We start from the raw sequence: 20,375 nt of genomic DNA, 5'->3' as shown, positions 1-20,375 counted from the left end.
AGCCCAATAGTTATTGATCGACATTGGCCCAATCATCACAGCTTTCATCTTTTTCTCTTTGCAACCCCCCTGTCTTGTAGAATCTGCACTTGCTCCCTGATCACCCCTTGGCTGGTCTCTCTCTCCTTATACTCATGGGGCTTCCCTCTTTTGATTATTCATATTTGCCTCCTTACATCCTCCTTACCTTGACCCTTTGAAGTTTGATTACTTGAAACGTGAAACTGCCCTTCAGTTTCATCAGTGACCCCCTAAGCCTCAAATCCACTGATGTTGATCATGCTTTGTTGATCAAGTGACCACATGAAACAGTTGCAACACAATATGATGAATGCATATGTCTGTATAGACGGTGGCTTAACACAAAGATGGGAGCAATATAAGTTGCCTTCGGGAATGAGAATGAGAGCAGACTTCAGAGAAGTAACCTTTCTTCAGACTACATTGCCTTGATTATCTTTCCTCTTTGTAGCTGCCTCTTTTTTTTAAAGTCTTTCTTCTTCTCCTCTGTTGTGGGCATACCTTGAGGCAAGCACTCACCTGGCCCCTGATCCCATTCCAAGTACTATGTCCCCTCTCAGTTTCTGTCATTACCATGGATGACTTACAGATTCACAGCTTTGGCTCTGATCTCTCACTTGAAGTCAGAAATCTTGTCTCCTGTGTATCCGCATCTGACCGTTGCTATATAAGAGGGCTTCTTCACCAGGGTACTGTTGGCATTTGCAGTGGGCGAGCTCTTGTTGTACAAGACTATCTCACACATTGCCAGACATTTAGCATCCCTGGACCCAGGGCACTAAATGCCGGTAGCACCTTACAGCTGTTTCTAAATCACACCTGAGGAGGTAGAACCAGCCCCAATTGAGACCCATTAACAACTCAAATTCATCCTATGTAAAATCAAACCGAACTTCTTTTCTGCAAACCAGCACCCTCCTCTGAAATAGAAAATTCTTTCAAAATGTTCAAATTTGCTTAACCTTAAAACCAAGGAGTCACCACCAGCTGTTCCATCTGGTTCTCAAATCCCACTGATTCCCTTTTATGGTATATTTGACCCCTGCCTCTGTAGTGGGGCGTGTTCATGATCCTCCAAGTCTCTATCACATCATTCCTAGAACGGTTCCTCGGTTTCTAGTCTCCTTTCCCTCATGGCACATCCCAGAGCATCACATCGACATGCTTCTCACTTGCTTTAAAACCCACAGGAACAGACTTCTACTACAGGATTACACCAGATAGGTACCATGAAAGCCCTCCCCTATAAACATTTAAAATTGCATGCAAAAAATATTTTTTAAATCCTTTGAAATGTGTAATTGAGCTTGAATGAAAGTGAGGAAGATCCTTAGTAGCAAAACCATGGACCAGCAGCATAATGGCCGCTAAAGCCATAACTGGCCTGAAGGCTTCTGCCAGTTCCCTGCAGCCTTCATTTTCAGTTTCCATGACTGTGTGGGGAAGAAGGGTCATACCAAGTGATGAGTTGAATCAAATATCCCTTTATGGAAAACAGAATCCAAGAGTCTAGATTCTCAGTGAAAAAAAACCCTAAAAACCCACTCTGCAAAGGAAGACAGCACAGGACTTTTGACAGTCTGGACCTTGGATGGAGGTAAAGAGAAAAAGAAAGAAATTATCCCTCGAAGCTGTGCAACAAAAAGCCAGTTCTGATACCTGTTTACAGGTCAATTTCACACTGTTTGCACGGTTGGAAAAAAAAATTCAAGCTGAAAATATATTCTAAAGAGGTCTCAGCTTGGTAATACCCCCCAGGTATCTGATAAAAGCAAATATAAACTATCTGAGAGGTTCAACTGGACCTCAAGGAATTCCCAGAAATGCATTTCCAAGGAATATGATCTCAAAGGAGAAAATATTCAAGCAATGTGTAGTGAACCGAGATACCACAATTGTGAGTCAACAGAAATAACTAATAGCATTTTCAGTCCTGCAAAGACTTAAATATTGGAATTATTGGATCAGATTTATTTTTAAGGAGAAATTGAAGAGATGGTGACGGAAGACACTATCAAGAGTCATTAGTAGCATTTGAAAAAGAGCCAAATAAACATTATAGAAATCAAAATGTAATGGATAAAATTAAAAGCTTAATAGACTTAAATAGCAGTTTCTACCCAGCTGAAGTGAGACTAGTTAAATGGAAAACAGATTCTGAAAAAGGTTCCCAGAAATCTGGTTAGTAAGACAAAGAGTTGGTAAATGAAGGGGAGACTAAAAGCAAGAAATTAGATCAGTAACATCTAATACATATCTAATTAGAGTTCTGGAAGAAGAAAAAAGAAAAAGGACTAAAAAAAGTGAAATTTGCATTATTATAATTATTAAAGTATCATTTTCCTGAGCATTTTCTACTAATCAATAAAACTCAAAAAAATCCAATAAGAATAAGCCAAAAATGAACAGATATTTTTTTAAATAAGGAAATATAAATGAAAACTTAACATGGAAAGGCAAACAATCAGGGAAGTATAACTAAAACCAAAAAGAGATACTATTTGTCATTCGCCAGTTGTCAAAATTAACAGCTTAAGACCAGAGGTTGTCAAGGATTTGATCAACTGAAAGTTTTATATACTGCCGGTGGGATTCTACATTCATACAAGTGATTTGGGGAAATTTGAAGATGCACAAACCATATGACCTAAAAATTCCACTAGAGGGATATGCTCAAAAGACTCTTACACATTTTCACAGAGCATGTTGAAATAGCAAAAAACTAGACACAGTCCCATGTTTATTAATATTAAAATTAGAAGTCAAAGAACAATATACCATATACCAATGATAATGGATAAACTAAGTACAAGGCTATATATTTTACCATTATTCCCTGTACTTTATATAAACATAATATTTGTATGTGTAAACTGCTTTAACATTTAAAAAATTTAAGGTTGACTTTCCATTACTACAAAAGTAAAGTGCAAATATCATGAAAATACCCATAACCATTTCTCCCACCACAAATTCTACTTCTCAACACTGTCCCCACCAGCCTAAGTGATTACCCCATAGTTCCTGAAATGAGTGGGATGTTTTCTTCACACCTTGGCCCAGCCATTCAGGAGATTCTGAAATGCTCATATCCTCATTCCGGTTGTCTAGATCCTACCCATCCATCAAAACTGCAGTCAGATCTGTCTCTTCATGGAGGCTCTCCAGTCCACCTTGGTCCTTGGTAATCACTCCCTTCTCCAAAATCCCATAGGACCCATTGCCTGAACTGCTCCTGTGACATTCAGTGTGTATTTTTTCATCTTACCGTGTGTGTGCCCTATCAGATATCCAGGCATAAAGTTTTCATAATTGTAAACTACTAAACATAACTTGGTCTCCACTAACTCAGAACCTTAGAAGGGCAGGAATCAAGTTTTCACTTTTGCCCCCAAAATTGTCTCTCCAGCCCTAAGAAAGTGCTTATGTAGCATGTCATTTCAGTTGCAAAACAATATTTTGCTACTAATTTGAAAAGTTATAGCCATCTTTTAAATACAAAACAAGCTGAGGTGCTTGTTTTATATTTAAAAGATAAAATAAAAATTAATAAAATCAGGGCACAGGATATTGAGACATTCAGTATAAATAATAGGCTGAGGGAAGGCATGTTTTTTCAAATAACTACAGTATTTAATGGAGAATAAAAATAAGGGGAGCAACCAGTACTCACACAAATCATTGTCCCTGGGATTCAGTTAATTCCTTCTTCGTTCTATAAAGAAGAAAAGAAATATTTAATATAATTGCCCAGGGCTTTTCCAGTGAAAAAGACTCAAAAAGTGCTTCACTCTATCCTACAAACAGCATGTGGTTCCATTCGATCACTTTGGTACTATTAATCACATTTGTTCGTGGGGCCATGGTACAAAGGAATTAACCAGAGTTAGGAGACCATGAATGCCCATGACCTCTATAGAAACTGAAGCCAAGTTAACTTAGAGTGGGTTGGCTTATTCTGTTCTCTTAATTCTGCTCAGAATTATGAACTCCCATCTACTCTGTCACTTCAGTTCCATTCAGATTAATAAAATCTAATTCATTTGAATAGGATTCAAAGTGATTTGATTCAACTCAGTCAAATTCTGCTCAGTGGAATCAGTCCTTGATTGAAATCTGTTAAGTTCAATTCAATAAAATAAATTTAAATATTATGCAATGAAATTAATTTTTAATGAATTAACATTTCAGTTCAGGTCCATTTTGATCTGAACTTCAATTCTCCATTTCTAAATTTGGTCCCTATTCAAAGTAATAAAATATAGTAAAATCTGATGTAACTCTGAAAGATGCAACATGAAGCTAATCAGCTTCACTCATTTCTATTCAGCCCTAATCAAATGAGTTTAATGATGTTCAATCATAGAGAGATAAAATGTTCACCTTTAATACCAAATTGAATGTTTATATTATAACTTCAAAATTACAAGTTTTCCCAATTTTACATCACTGTCTGCAGTATGAACTCCACAGGACTTTTTTGGATTAATTCTTCCAGTGCTGGGGGCAAGGGCAGCTGTCAGCATTATCTTTAGGGCTCTGCAACCCTTGGACTGCGCCCTTCTCTTACTGAAGGAAAACGGGATTCTGGCCTGCTTGATCTTTCCAATTATAACTATCAGATTATCTGGAGAGCTCTATGGTAGCTACAGCACCTCCAAATTTCCTCTCTGCTCCAGCCCAACCTAGAACCTGTTATAAAGGTTCTTTTACCTTCCTTCTTCTCTATGTCATTTGCATTGGGAGGAAGGTTCTCACCAGTACAAAAATGTTTTGCATCTACAGTCTAGAATTAAACATACCTTTACTTATAATAAGTATATTGTCACCATGGATAATTGTAATCAGATCAGGGTGGTCAGCTGAAATTTAGTGATGAATTGGAGGAAAAAAGATTGGGTGGTGCCACGGTAAAGATGGAAGGGTACTGGGAGATTTTTCAGAGTGTGAGTCTTTCTTTAGAAAGAGGATCCTGCGCTGTAGGGGCCTTCAAACAGCCAGAATGGGCCAGATGGCATTCTGGAGAGTGCTGTATGGGAGCTGTCAGCAGGGGGCGCTAAGCAGAGCCCTGAAAGGCAAGTTCCTGCTGCAATTGTACCTGCTCTAGTTCCTCTGCTAAAAAGCCACCTGTGATTCTTTAACACAATTTGTAGATAAGGAGATAGTGGTAGATATAATAAGACTAGGTTTCATCAAGCTAAAAATATACTTTTAAGTTTACATTTTGGAAACGATAAACCTTTGCAGTATTTAATGTTAGGTATTACGCTTTTTATTATCTGCAAAAGTGGATGAAATGAAACTAATTAAATGTCCCAGTGACCATACTGGGTCTTACCGTAGATGTGCCAGGATAATATTTATGTAAGCAGACTATTAGGTTACTTTGGGTAGCCCAGAAGTTCTAAAGAACATATTTTGAAAGTCACAGGTATGTGCCACATTTTCATCAAGAAGTCCCCATGCATTTGACCTTGTGTTTCTGAAACAACTTGTTATTGGAGAAAATAAGAGATCTGTTGGTTTCTTTAAATTTGGAGCAACAAGTTGCCTCTTTTCTTTCTCGCTATTTCAGTTTAGTCATCCAAACCATAATAAATCCTCAGCATAATAAAATTTGGTCTTAAGTGAGTACAAACTGCCATGGTTACATTCAATTCAATCCATATTTGGCTGTTTTAATACAATATGACTTACTTTGATAATTCAGCTTCTAGTTAACCTAGAATGTGGTTTATCATTTCATAATCTCGTTGCAGTGATTACACCTACTCAATATAGTTAACAAAAATCTTCATATTCTGAGATCAGAGAAATTCTTGAACTCTTAGCACTGGATAATTAAATTGTTTCTTTTCTCACCACTCCTTATCTTGTCTTTTAAAAAGTCTTCCCATTTTTATCTCCTTTAACTTCTTTTCCCCAAAGCCAATTAATAGGTAAGTAATGATTTGTAAAGCAAAAAGTAACACTTCGCCAGCACAGCACTGGAAAAAAGCAATTCTTTGCTCAATACAGATTGAACCATTCTCTTCTCGCTGAATATAAAATATATGCCAAATTAGTAAATTATGATGATTTGATTTAACTAAATGAGCCAACACTAATAGCAAAGGGTACAACTTGCTTTTTCCCTGGAATGTGTTGTTCTTATTGGCATTCTTCTGTTCCTGGCAGATGAGGAAACAACTAAGTAAAACATTTTGTACTGCACTTAACTTATTCTCCTAGGAAGGAGAACAAAATAACATTGATTTTGCCTCACCCTAACTGGGAACGTTAGTTATATAAGACTAGGAGTGACTTGAGAAAAAGGTGGGGATGGGGGAAGGATGGGGAAATTGAGCTACTCTCACCTGGCCAGTAGCGTGTCTCCTTCTTGCACTGAATACAAGAAACATCGCTGCAGATCACCTTCTTAGATCCCATCCTGATGTCTAACAGGAGTCCTTCCCTCTAGGAACTGAGGTCTGCCATGTGAGGTTAGTTCAGAGCCTGGGCCCCATGCAGAGCTTAGGGCTTCTACTGGAACACCCACGGCCCAAACAACTTGACAATGAGTCTTCCTCTCCTGGGCTTCCTGGTACTCCTGTAGGCGTGGTTGGGAATCAGCTGGCTCTTCCTCCACTGCAGCGCGTTTCTCAGTCTCCTGCTGAGGGAGCTGCTGCTGATGACCTTGCTCCCTTGACTGCCGTCGTCCTGATTTTTATCAAGAATACTGAGCCATACAGTTTCTCTGGTTCATGCAATGTATCATCACTCTCTATGACAAAAATATAACAGTGTTAGGTTGTTTCTACTGGCCGCTGGAAGAAAGAATCGGAAATTGAGCTGAGGTTCTGAGATACATACTCTTTCATGGGCTTTTTGACGTACGGGCAGAACAAGGGCATTTCCTGCCAGGCAGCCCATTGACTCCTGTTCTGCGGGTGTCTGGTTGTTTCTTACCCTCCACCGGGTGTGTTAGTATCCCCTAATTTCCGAAAACAGTGATAGTAACTGAAATTTCTTTTGAGAGAAAGAATTTAGCATTAGGTCAGCTTGAAAAGATGCAGTGTGGTGAATAGATGTGATAACCAGTCTCGGTCATTTTCTGGAGGGCCCCAGGGGCCTTTGCAAGGTAAGCACGGCGCCATCCACCTTTGTCCTCTTCCTGTAACATGGCCAGAGATGGAATCCACAGAGACCTAGTGCAGCTTACTAACCAAATGACCTGGTTCAGATTTTATAGTTTCCGTAAATGGAATATTTTAAGCCTTTTTTTTTTTTTTTTTAACTCTTGACTGCATCAAAAGGAAACAAGAATTTATTATTGGTCATGGTTCCAACATTGGAAAAAGCATCAGAAGTTGGATGTGTTACTCTTTACCCTGTTGGAAAGAGAAGCGAGAAGCAAATTAGCTTGAATGTAGAAAGCAAACAGCCCCCTATCTGCTGGGACAGGCCCCAGAGACGCGGGAGACAAGGTTTCAGAATGGACCCTTATCTCAGAGAGCTGGCATCTTCCTCCCTTCAGAGCAGGGTGCTGACGTCTCCCTCTGTACCGCTTGCCAGGTCAGCTCTAATGTATTTCTTAACATTCAGGTGCCATAAATCATCTTGTGAAGGGAAAAATAGTGACTTTTCCAAATTAAGTCAACACAACTGGAAAATCTGGAAATTTGTATGAATTACAATACCTGAATAACTCCTTTCTAAGTTCAGAGCATTTGCTCATTTATTATGTCAAGCCTGAACTCACAGTACAGTTGCCTACCTTTAAATTGCCTATCTCTACATAAAACAAAAACAAAAGCTATTGGCATATGTGAGAAGGCACAGCGGCAGTTTTTACACAATTCCAGTATGGCCCTCACTTACTTTATTGTGTTATTTGCTTAGATGTTGTGACTGTTCACACAATAGCTCACTGAGTGCAAGAATCTTTCCTCCTTTTATTGCTAAGCACAAGCACATGCACAGATACTGGGACAAGTGTACACCTAACATCCTGAAAGGGCTGGTGAGTTATTCGAATGGAATTTTAGTCACGTGCCTGGAGACTTTAATTGTGAAGTGCAGGTTTACTGGCCGCACAGCCTCCGTGAGATTCCATTCATTCCCCAGCTTCCTGCATGGGAAGCTGTTCTTGGGGCCTGAAACTCCTCTCAACAAAGACCGTCTAGCTGTCAAATTAAAAGTCCAGACCTTCATCTTCATGGACTTTGCTATGAAATCTGACAATGCCGACCACACTGCTTTTCTGGAAATCCTTTGCTTGTTTCTCCTCCACCCTCTCTGTCCATTTTCTTTCTTGACCTCCACAATGGCCAGCTCCCTCTCTTTCTGTTCTCTAAATGCAGTTGGAATCCAAAAGATTCCAGTGATGTCTCTCCTGCTACCAGTCATTTACCTGATGGTTCCTAAAATGGGACTTTCAGCCCAGAGAATGCTCCTGAGATCCAGACTTCGATAGCCATTTGCCCACCTCGTGTACCAGGTTCACCATCCTTTCTTTGACATTCCCTAAATTTCTCATCTTCCTCCCTGTGATCTATCTTGCTGAAGCACATCACCATCCTCTTAGTCACCTGAGCCAGAAACCCAGGATTAATCTCCACACCATCTTCCCACCTAAATCCCAACATTCCCAAGCTGGTTATACCTCCTAACTCTCTTTCCACTTTCTCTTCGTCTCCATTTCCACTACTCTCTTATTATTTCTCTTTTGTATTAACATAGGAGCATCACATCTGGCCTCCATGACTCCATCCCCCTGAAATCTGTCTTTCATCTCACTGTAGTTCCTTTAAAACACAAATTTGATCTTGAAAATCTCCTGCTTAAAATACTTGAATGGTTTCCCATTAGTTTCAGAATGAAGTTCAACCTTCTTAAATAGGAAGAAGTAAACGCAGAAAAGCAAGAATAAACCAAGGCAAAATAACTTCTTATTTGGACAAAGTTTGTTGTGCTATGACCCTTACCCACTCTCTATTGTGACCTACTCCTGCTACCCTCTCAAACATATCTCTTCAGCCCTATTGTACCATCGATGGGTACACTCCTACTTGAGTGTTCCATATAGAACTTTACCATCTGCTTCCTTTACGTAGGAGCCCTTATCTTTCTTACCTCCTTATTCACCTGGGTAACTTAACCTTCAAGACATAGCTCAAATATGTTACCTCTTCTAGGAAACCCTCCTTCCGGACCTTCTTTCCCTTACCCACTCTCCTGTGTGTTCATAATAATAATTGAACTGAACTCTCAATCTGTATCTTTTCTCTCCATTATTCTGCTGAGTTTCTTGTAATGTTTGACACATAATGGAAACACAGTGGATGTTTGATGATTAGATGAGTGAATGAATGAATGGGTGAATATTAGGCCAAATAATAAAGCAAAGTAATATTGTATAAAGAGCATTGTGAAATGTCTTGTGAGATACAGTGTCAAACTTCTGGTTTGGGAGCCAGTCTGCTGTGTAATTGAAAGGATTGTGTAACCTTTCTGGACCTCAGTTGCTTACCTGTAAAATAAGGAGAGATCATACCAAGGCATAGTCCATGTTTAGCTCTAATATTCTGTCATCTCCATGACTGTCATTTCACAGAAAAAACACAACTAGCCATGAACAGAGTTGTATATTAAAGAATTGGTGCATGGCCTACGCACCTTCATTGTGGATGTGCCCCATCTGGGCAGCCAGTTTACAGAACAGGCTCCTAAATTCCTGCAGCTTGCACGTAAACGTGTCTTTCAAAGGAAGAGGTGCATACCCCGGTGGGAAAACTCGAGCTTACCAATCCCTCTGATACTTTTTTATTAAATATTCCTGTTATTGAATTTCATTGACTTCTAAGAGGGTTGAATGATGTTCAGTCTATCAGAGAGAGATGCTGCTCCTGGGTTGGGGGGATGTAAGTGTGACACGATAGCGACTGGGTCCTGGTCCTACTTCAGTGTGCCTTTCCCCTTTCTTGTAGATGGAAGCCCTTACACCTGGTGGGTGGGCAAAGCCAACGAGAAGCACTACTACTGGGGCGGCTCCGGGCCCGGAATTCAGAAATGCGCCTGCGGCATCGAGCGCAACTGCACGGACCCCAAATACTACTGCAACTGTGACGCGGATTACAAGCAGTGGTGAGTGCGGGGGGCTAGCGTGCGAGCTCGCCCTCCTGGCATGCCTGTAGGTCACGCTAATTAGATGGAAGAGAAAGTGTGAAAAGTGCTAAAGTAATAAGATAATAGGTTAGAAAGGTTTAGAGCTAACCCAGTTGGCAAATGTCAGGGACGTTCTGAAAAATATAAGAGCGGAAAGAGGTCAGTGCTACAAGGGTAGGCATTTAGAATAGAAGAACACATAATTGATGTGTTCATATTTTATTCAGAGAGGGAAATAATGAGCCATGTAGTAGACAGTGATTTGCATTATAAAATGTGCTTTGTGACAATAGAGGGGGTGGCCGCGGGCAGGGAGCCCGTGTGCAGGCGTGTGAGAGCGTTCTCTGCAAACAGCCTCCTATGGTGAGTGCTTCCACCTCCTGCAATGTTTGCTTTGAGTAGCTGGATGAGAAAAAAAAAAAAAAAATGAAGGGGAAAAAGAAAGGGAAAAAATTGTGCTTTGCTCTCGGTTTCAGCAGCAGTGCTTACCGGTCTACTTTTCTGTTATGCCTTGAACTGTTTATAACTCTGATACAAATCAGTTCAAGGAAGATCTATTTTGGGTTTCTTTCATCCCTCTGCTGGCTTTTGTCCTGCTTCACGGTGAATGGCTGGTTCTGTGTCAGTAATAGATAAAGATAAATCAGCTGTCATTGCATAAGAAAAACGCCCCAGAAGTTGGAGAGGAAGAATATAAACTTGAGTGCGGTTCTTCCCAGACGCACACATCCTGCACCTGCTTCTGGTTTTCTGACACATGGAGAAGCCGGCTGTGCTACATTCCCGCCTCTGGGCGGCAGCAGAGAGCAAAGTCCTACATTTCCTCACCTGACCAACCACAATTTACTCTTGTCGCCTCTGTTTTACACCATTTGGGATAATTTACAAGACAAGGTCATCCTACCAGTTTACTGAAAACTAATTCTGAGTGTAAAGTTATATGATTGTCAGGTTGGATGCTTAATTTCCAAAAGCCATTTTTCTTTTAGTAAATGAAATGAATTACCAAGGCTGAACGTTTCAGTGGCCTAGAATTTGTGTGTGTGTGTGTATAAATAGTTATCATTATTCTTTAATTATGTTTTATCGTAAAGAGGAAATCATGATCTCACTTTTTAATTTTGTTTGAAAGGTGTATCTACACGCACGCACACACACACATTCATACCCAGTATACAAACTAAAAGTCAGGAGAATGAAATCAGAAGGACCTGGGCTTTGAAGATAACCTTTCACTCAGTCAGTCAGTTCGTCCTTCATTCTGTCAGTCATTTACTCAGCAAATATCGATGGAGCTCTAATGTGCCAGGGAGTCTTGTAGGTACTGCAAATAAAACAGAGAATGGCAATAACAAGAACCCCTGCCCTGACTTATGTTCCTGTCACTTCTTACTAGTTGTGGGTCCTTAAGCAAGTTCCGTGGGCTCTCTCAGATTCATTTCTCTGTTCAGCTTTGACTCACACCCCCTTCGGGAAGCAGACTTTGAGTGCAGCCTCTCTGACCAGAAATGAGAGCACTGTCCCAGATGGTTCATTGTCCAGGGAACCCAGACTGTTCAATTCTTTTTGTACTACCACAGAAGAGAGTTGACATGTTCAGAAGGAAAAGGGAAATCTTGTGTGTGCATCCAAGTGAAATTCATTTTTGTCAGGCATCATTCCAAGTGCTAGGGATACAGTGACAAATAGAACATGCTCTTTGTCCTCAAGTTACTCAAAAACTAGTTAGGAAGAAAACACACACACAAATAGATGCCATAAAACAAGCAGTGCTCTGAAGAAGACATTGCAGGATACAACAAAGCCAGTGCAAGAAAATTTAAAGTCCAACTGAGGGAGAGCTGGGGGGAGTTAGGAAAATCCTTACAAGACAGGGATGCTTGAGAGAGAAGTAAGAGTTTGTCAGGCACACTCTTCCTTGCATGATTGACTTGGAGGAGGAGCATGAGTAAGGACAGTCGGTTTGGGGAACTGTCAGTGCAGTAGATCTGGAATGTGATGTGGAGAAGAAGGGAGAAAGCACAGTAAGGCTGAGCACCTGGGCAGGATAACATTAGAGCTGCCATTCTTTGCAGGGAGTGGTAGGAGTTTGCATTTATTGGCAGCGAGCCCCGTGGAGGAAACCTTGATAGGGATGGCGGCGGGAGGGGAGGAAAACAGTCAGCAAAGGATGTCAACATAGTCCTTGAAAGGCATCGCTGGTGGTCCAGTGAGTAAGACTTCACGCTCCCAGTGCAGGGGCCTGGGTTCAATCTCTGGTCAGGGAACTAGATCCCGCATGCATGCCACAACTAAGAGTTCACATGGCACAACTAAGAAGTCTGCATGCTGCAACTAAGAAGTCTTCATGCCACAACTAAAAGATCCCACATGCTGCAACAAAGATCCCATGTGCCACCCGGCACAGCCATAAATATATATATATATATATATATATATATATACACACACACACATATACACATACATATATATGTATATATATATAAAAAGAAAGGCATCAAGGGCAAGACCGTGGAAAAGGGAATATATGTAAGATATTTGGGAAGTGGTACCTACAGCACTTGATAGTTATGACTATGTGAGAAGAAAGAGAGGAGTCTGGGTAGGCTCCCCACTGGGCACCTAGAAATGGTTAAATTCCTTATCAGGCTAGGAAATAGCAATCTGAGGGGGTAGGTGATGAGTTCAGCTTTGAAAATATTAAATTTGAGGCTCCAGCATAACACCATGTCTAAACCCAGAGGGGCACCATTAATGGGATTACTGATTAAACATACAGGCTTCAGAGCAGTGTATTTCCAAGAACACACCTGAATTCAAGTCACAGATGGGAAGACGGTGTAGACAGGTCTGTTCGGCCTCACTCCCAGACGCACCCGTCTAGCAAGCTCTTGACAGGATTATAGCTTTTCACAGTTCCCTGGGGACTTGGACAGTGCTGCTGTCTTGTTCCCTTCCAGCCGAGTAGCAGCCGAGACATCCTCACCCCTTCGCTTCTGTGAAGTCTGTGTAATGTCTCATGATAGGGGCACTATATTTTGAGCAAGCTGAAAAGTATAATAAATATGTTTACAATAAATAGCTATTAAAATGATCTTCCCTAGTTGGCACAAGAAAAGAAGTTTTTGGTGATGTCTTACGGGGCTTTGAATTCACCAGCACCTGGCAAAGACCTGTTCTGTGGATGCTTTCAATATTTTAGAATGATTGTTTCGTTTCTGGAGGTGTGTTCCAAAGTTCCCAGGAGCAGTAGAGAGAGACCTGGACTTGGAGACAGAAGACTTTACGTCCAGGCCAAGGTTTGCCACTTTGGGGGCAGGTTTCTAACCAGTCTGAGACTTAGATTTGTCGTCTGTATGATAAAAATAAATCTGGACTGGTAGATTTTTGTGAGAGTTAAATAGAATGTGGAATAGGAAAATATTCTGTGAATTGTACAGTGCGGATGCATACCTATTTGCAATTCTTAATTATGTAATTCTCATTGCAATTCTTAATGGCTCCAAATGAACCTTAAGAAGTGAAAGCAGACTGTGGAAAGAGGTGCCTTTGCGTTCTCGACCTGCTGTGCCACAGGGCTCAAGTCGAATTCTAGAATACCACGTGGCAGTGATACGGAGCAGCCTTTATCAGAGAAACTTACAAATCAGAGACCATCAAGAGGAGAGAAGGTCCAGGTCCACCAACCCTATCAACCCTCACAGAGAGATGCTGGGCCCAGGCTCTTGTGCTGAGCACAGTGTTCCAAAGAACCCCTGGCTTCTCTCTCTTCTCATAGGGCAAGAATGAGAGCAATTTTGTCAGTGGAGGAATCAGATGCTGAGGGCACCAGGCCAGCTGGGCATAGGGCCAGCTCTTTACTGCATTGTCTGGTAGTCCCGCAGGAGCAGGAAGGAAGCCAGGGCCCCTGCAGGAGGCTGACTTGAGTGCAGCCTCCCTGACGGAGAGAACTGGGGAGCACTTCCAGCAGGTTCATTGTCCAGGCTACCCCGAAGGGTGTGCTCCATGGTCACTGGTCTCCAGTTCTTTTCGTCCTACCACAGAGGACGGCTGAGAGACCCAGAAAAAGGAAATTCTAGTGCATACACCCAAGTGAAATTTGCATATGTGAAACCACATTTGTTGTGATGTAAAAGTAAAAATAGAGGTTCTACTGAATCTCATGCTTCCAGACTCCAGCTAAGAAAGTTACTTCTTCCAATCATCTTACCTCAATCACAGAGAATCATTTGGTTAAACTGGGCTGAGACGAATGGGTGCAAAGTTTCCTCCTACGCCATTTCCTCTTTATGTGACCTAAGCTGGGCATTTCGCCTCTCTAAGATTTCATACCAGCAAAATGTAGATAGTGCTTCCCAATTCATGTAAAGGTCTGGTAAAGCGCTGTCATAAATGAGTGTTTAAAATTGCAGTAGGGTATATTATTTTTATTACTTGAATGTTGAATGGAAGCGCAGCTAAAATCTTAAAAATTTTATTTTCTTTATTTTATTGAAGTATAGTTGATTTACAATGTTGTGTTAATTTCTTCCATACAGCAAAGTGACTCAGTTATACATATACATATATATATATATATTCTTTTTCATATGCTTTTCCATTGTTTTGTCACAGGATATTGAATATAGTTTCCTGTGCTATACAGTAGGACCTTGTTGTTTATCCATCCTGTATATAATAGTTTGCCTCTGCTAACCCCGAACTCCCAGTGCATCCCTCCCCCACCCCACCTCCCCCTTGGCAACCACAAGTCTGTTCTCTATGTCTGTGAGTCTGTTTGTTTCTTAGACATGTTGATTTGTGTCGTACTTTAGATTCCACACATGAATGATATCATATGGTATTTGTCTTTCTCTTTCTGACTTACTTAGTATGATAATCTCCAGGTCCATCCATGTTGCTGCAAATGGCATTATTTCATTCTTTTTATGGCTGAGTAATATTCCATTGTATATATGGACCACATCTTCTTTATCCATTCATCTATCTATGGACATTTAGTTTATTTCCATGTCTTAGCTATTGTAAATAGTGCTGCTATGAACAAAGGGGTGCATGTATCTTTTCAAATTATAGTTTTGTCTGGGTATTTGCCCAGGAGTGGGATTGCTGGAATCATTAAAAATTTCTTAAAGTTCAGATACATAAATTGGGGCCCAGGAAATTTTTAATTACTTTCTAAACTTACATTGGAAATGAGAAGTGGAGATAAGACTAAGACCCAGATTTCCAAACTTCTAGTCCAGTGTTTTTCTACAATATCATGATCTAGGAAGACTACTCTTGTTTTTATCTTTTTCATGATTTATGAATTTAATGTTTTCACTAGTTATATGTAAGTTTTAAATTTAAAGCTTAAACAATAGACAACGTATTATATGTTCTTTTTTTAAAGAACTCTAAAACTTAGATTAAGCATTTTTTCATATTTACTAGAGTAAAATACACAAAAATGGAGCTGAGATAAATTAGATTGTAGCTCCAAGTGTGATTGTGTCTCACAGCAAAGTGGCAATGGGCTGTGAGAAGTATAAGCACCTCAATAATTGCCCGATTTTCTATGCCATGAGAAATTCTGCACAGTTATTTCTGAGATTGAATGTAATTTAACATTTATGATTTACTATTCACAGCAGTAGTAAATATTCCCACCTACAGTGCCAGAATCCTACTTAAGTGAGCCTTGGTCTCAGCTAAGTGCCCACCACTGGGTAATTCCTGGTCTCTGACAGCCCGACTCAATGAGCTAAATCATCACATCTGAAATTAGCAATTCCAAAATGGAATTACCAGTGAAGGTGTGCCATTCATTGCTTCAGTACCTTCTTGCGTGTAGTTGTAGAAATTCTGGGTAGTTGTGTCCTGGCCCAGATGGGCACGTACATGGGAGGAAATAAGTGAGGTGAAAATCCATTAGCACAGTCTTTGTGTTATAATTAGTAATCAGTTCCCACCTCAATAGCAGAAAGGCACATACTAACCGGTAGTGCCCTATTCCATAGACCAGGAATTGGCATGTCTGTGGAGCTTTTCTTCCTGGGCCAGAAATAATCCATGACAATGTTTACAGGCAGCAGAACCTCTTCACTGCTTCAAACCCAGAATCTTAACTTTTGGTTGGCTCAGATTACTGTCCAACTACTAACAGCAAAATATTTGGAATATTTTTAAAAGTAATCATCCTATATTTTTTCATTATTTTAATTTCATCTAATCAGTAACATTTTTCTGTGAAACATGTTCAGTTTTACTCAAAGTGAAATATTTATATGTGCATTCTCACCCATCATGTTGTTCAAATAATAATAATAGTGAACATTTTGAGTGTTAATTATGTGCCAAATATTGTTCAAGAGCTTAAATGTATCATGTCATTTAAACATCACATTGACCCAATAATGAAGGTGCTGTTTCTCCTCATTTTGCAGATGAGGAAATGAAGCCCCAGAGAGGTTAAGTTACTTCCCCAAGGTCACACAGCTAACAAGTCATAGAGCTGAGATTCAAGCCCAGGACAGGCAAACTCCAGATTCAAGCTCAAATATTACTCTGTAAAAGTTTCAACACATGTACTATATACAGTATGATTTCATTTTTTCCAATTTTTAAAATTGTTATAAAATACACATAAAAAATTTACTGTCTTACCAGTTTTTAAGTATATGTAGTTCAGTGGTATTAAGTATTCATTTTGTTGTGCAGCCATCACCACAGTCCATCTCTGGAACTCTTTTCATCTTGCAAAACTGAAGCGCTCTACTCGTTAAACAACCTCTCCCTCCCCCAAGTACCTGGTAACCACCATTCGACTTTCTGTCTCTGTGAATTTGACTGCTCTGGCGCCTCATATAAATGGAGTCATACAGTCTTTTTGTGGTTGGCTTATTTCACTTAGCATAATGTCCTCAAAGTTCTCCTGTGTTGTAGCACGTGTCAGAACCTCCTTCCTCTTTAAGGCTGCATAATATTTCATGGTGTGTGGGCACCACATTTTATCCATTCATCTGTCAGTAGACACTTGGGTTGCTTCCACCTCTCAGCAATTACGAATAATGCTGCTATGAACATGAGTGTAGGATTTCAATTTTATTACCTACTTTTACTCACCTCTGTGGTATTCCTTACTTGGTTTTTCGGTTCACATTATTTTCTAAATGTAACCTGGTTTTGAATCCTAGTTCTGTTCCTTGCTAGCTCAGCGACATTGAACAAGTTACAAAAGTGCTCTGTGACTATTTCCTTAGAAAAAAAATTGAAACAGTAATAATACCTACCTTGTGTGATAAATGTGAAGTTTAAATGAGAGGATACTCCTAAGTGAGAATGCACATCTGTATTTCACTAGCAAATGCTCCCCTAACATTTATTGTAATTGTTTTGACTACATCCAGTAAATACACGCTGAGTTAGGTCGTGATTGTCGCGAGGTACAGCCCATTGGTGTTCACCAAAAACTTCTCCCTGCCTTCCGCTCTGACCATCTTGCCTGAGTGCCCTGGTGCCGCCTCGTGAGATTCTTGTGCTGCTGGTGACGGCTGTCTCAGTCTGTGACTATCACTAATACTATTACAGGAGACAGATGTGGAAACCCCACTGTGTCTTTCAGCGAGACCTTACTGAGGGGCTGGGACTTAGAGAAATCTGACGCCGAGAGAAATGTACCGCTTCTGCCTGAAGTGACCGCTGTCAGAGACCACAAGCAGCACTCTAATCCCTGAGGCCCTGCCTGGCTCCCAGCGATCCTTCCCCTGGATCTCCATTCCACCCTGCTCTCACTAATGATCTTCCTGGGCAGCCCTGAGCATTAGGATCTAGGCTGGAGCCTCCTTGAGAACCCACAGGAGGAGGGAAGTCCTTCCTCCCCACCCCAAGCCCTACCTCAGTTCCTAGAGGAGGAACATTTGTTTCTCAGGCTGATCGATGGTACAAACATTAATTCCCTTTCAGGAGAAAATTCGCAGCTTCAAACAGTTTACAAAAAAAGCTGAGTCTATCACTGGCCTGGAACAGGCCATCGTGGTGGGTCTATTTTCCCAAATCTACATTTCAGTCCTAGGTGATACCACCTCTGGGACAGTAGTCTGACCCACAATGTGCAATGACAACATCAGTCCAGTTTCATTTCATGATCTCTTCATGAAGGAAGAGAAGTCAAGGAAGCCACCTTTAAGGGAAATTTGGGAATTGCTGTCAAAACTTTCATGTATCAGTTCTTTGACTGAGCTTTTCACTATCTGGCATTTACATTCTTGTATGAATACGAACAAATATAAATACTGAGATTTTATTTTCCACTTTTTTGTAGCAGCCCAAACAAAACAAACCCTAATAGAAATGTCTATTAACAGAGTCTTAGAGAATTACACTGTATTTAGGTTGTTAAAGGAAGGCGATAGATACACAGACACTTGCATAGAAAGATGCCCAGATGAAAGGGCAGAAAACAAGTTGAAGAGCACCATGTATGAGATGAGTCTGTGTTTTAAAAAATGCATAGAGATCCATAACCCTTATACATACATAGACAATTTCTGGAAACTATACAATAAAAACTATTGTAGACTATGGTTGTGGGGACTTATAGAAGACTTGTGTTTAGCCATACTACATCTTAAATTTACTCTTTGATTTTTTTTTGCCATGATCGTATTTAACCTGTTCAATTAAAATGTTTTAAAGTAGTTTAAAAAACTAAAATTAAAAAGTAGGGACCGTACAGGCACCCTGTTTCATAATGAAACAAGAGTAAATTGTTTTCTTTTTGAAAAACAGATAGAAGAATAATTTTCAACAACAAGATGGCATCCCTGCTCTTGATTCCACCAGCCCCAATACTCGAGTGAGTGTCTAGGCAAATTGGAAGATTCCCCTTTTCTATTTAGCACGGTGAAAGCAAGACCATCCATGCCATTAGCCTTACTGCAAAGTATGTTTTTTCTCATTGATCTGAATTCTGTGAAACAGCTATTTGTGCTTTTAATCTCTGGGATCCTGCTTTTGATAATAATTGCTTACATCCCGATACTCAGTAGTCTTCTTTATGGATATTGTAGGAATGTGATTTTATGAGGAGCACTGATATCACTTATGAGTAACACTCTTCTGGTTGCTAAACAGACCAAAACAGTAGTTGATATTCAAATAAATGTGTATACGCATATAAAATAAACTATTAAAATGGGTAACTATCGATATATTTCCTTTTTAGATACATAATGGAGATGCCCTTTTGATGTAATGAAGGCCATCTTCATTAAGTTAAACTTTGTTAAAAAAATTTTTTTTAGAAGAAGAAAGAAAAAGCAAACTTTATTTTAATGCTGTTTAGCCCCAAAGCATGTGTTTCAGTATCAGAGCATTGCCAGAATGAATTTAAGAAAGGTTCTACACCCTGGGTATTTTATTCCTTATACTTACTCTTCTGAAGTTCACTGGCCAGATTTCCTCTACCATAAAGTTGCATCTAAATAGGATATTCCTCAAAGATCTAGCACGTAAACTCATTTAGAAGCCTAACTACTTTTCAGTATGTGGGTCAGGGCTAAGAGCCCAAGGCAAGGGCTTCTGCTCTTTCATTTGGAATCCACCTCGGGATGTGAAATAGGAGATATCTGCCCGGCTCATCCAGCACGTGCTGGATGGCTCAAGACACAAAGCAGCCTGTGACTTAAAAGACCCCCTGGCAATAGGGACAGGGAAATGTCTCTCTTAGTTTGCAGAAAAAGCATAAAAATGATCTATTATGTTCTGTCTCAGGGACACTTTGGTGCCAACTTGCTTGGCATAGCATAGTATTCTCCTGTCACCTCATGGATTGTATCATGACAGATAGGTAATTGGGCTCCAGAGACGATGTCAGCAAAGTGTCAATATGGTTTGACCAGTGCCCCTAAATAATATTGATGACAGGAAAGGGAGAGAGATTAATCAGGTGTGAACCTGTCAGATGTTCAGAGCGTGCGGTGGGTTCCCGAAATAGGCACAACTAACAAAAGAATGCTAAATGGACTTGAACAGAATAGCTTATTTAGTGATCTTGAGAAAAGCAGAGCTAAGATCCAAGAGAGATTTATAAGAAAGTTCATTTTCCATCATCATGCCTCGCTCCAAAATGCTTTAAAAAGAGGGAGATCTATTATTATATTTTCTGGGGAAAAAATTGCATTCTTCCTAAAAATCAGTCATGAGAAAAAGGTCAAATTAAA

General features: G+C 40.2%; 1 protein-coding gene across 2 annotated transcripts in view; it reads left to right on the top strand.

Annotated features, from left to right (window-relative positions):
• CNTNAP2 (contactin associated protein 2) overlaps positions 1–20,375 on the top strand; it is a 2,044,831-nt gene that overhangs the window by 1,590,524 nt on the left and 433,932 nt on the right. For both annotated transcript variants that reach the window (XM_027101624.1, XM_027101625.1), the window contains one exon: positions 9,990–10,146. In XM_027101624.1, the coding sequence (XP_026957425.1) occupies positions 9,990–10,146 (157 nt within the window). The remainder of the gene's footprint in view (positions 1–9,989; positions 10,147–20,375) is intronic.

Source organism: Aethalodelphis obliquidens, unplaced genomic scaffold (assembly GCF_003676395.1).
Source record: "Aethalodelphis obliquidens isolate GAN/ISIS:26980383/991018 unplaced genomic scaffold, ASM367639v1 scaffold5, whole genome shotgun sequence".
NCBI classification, from domain to species: Eukaryota; Metazoa; Chordata; class Mammalia; order Artiodactyla; family Delphinidae; genus Aethalodelphis; species Aethalodelphis obliquidens.
This window is presented reverse-complemented; position numbering and strand designations above follow the sequence as displayed.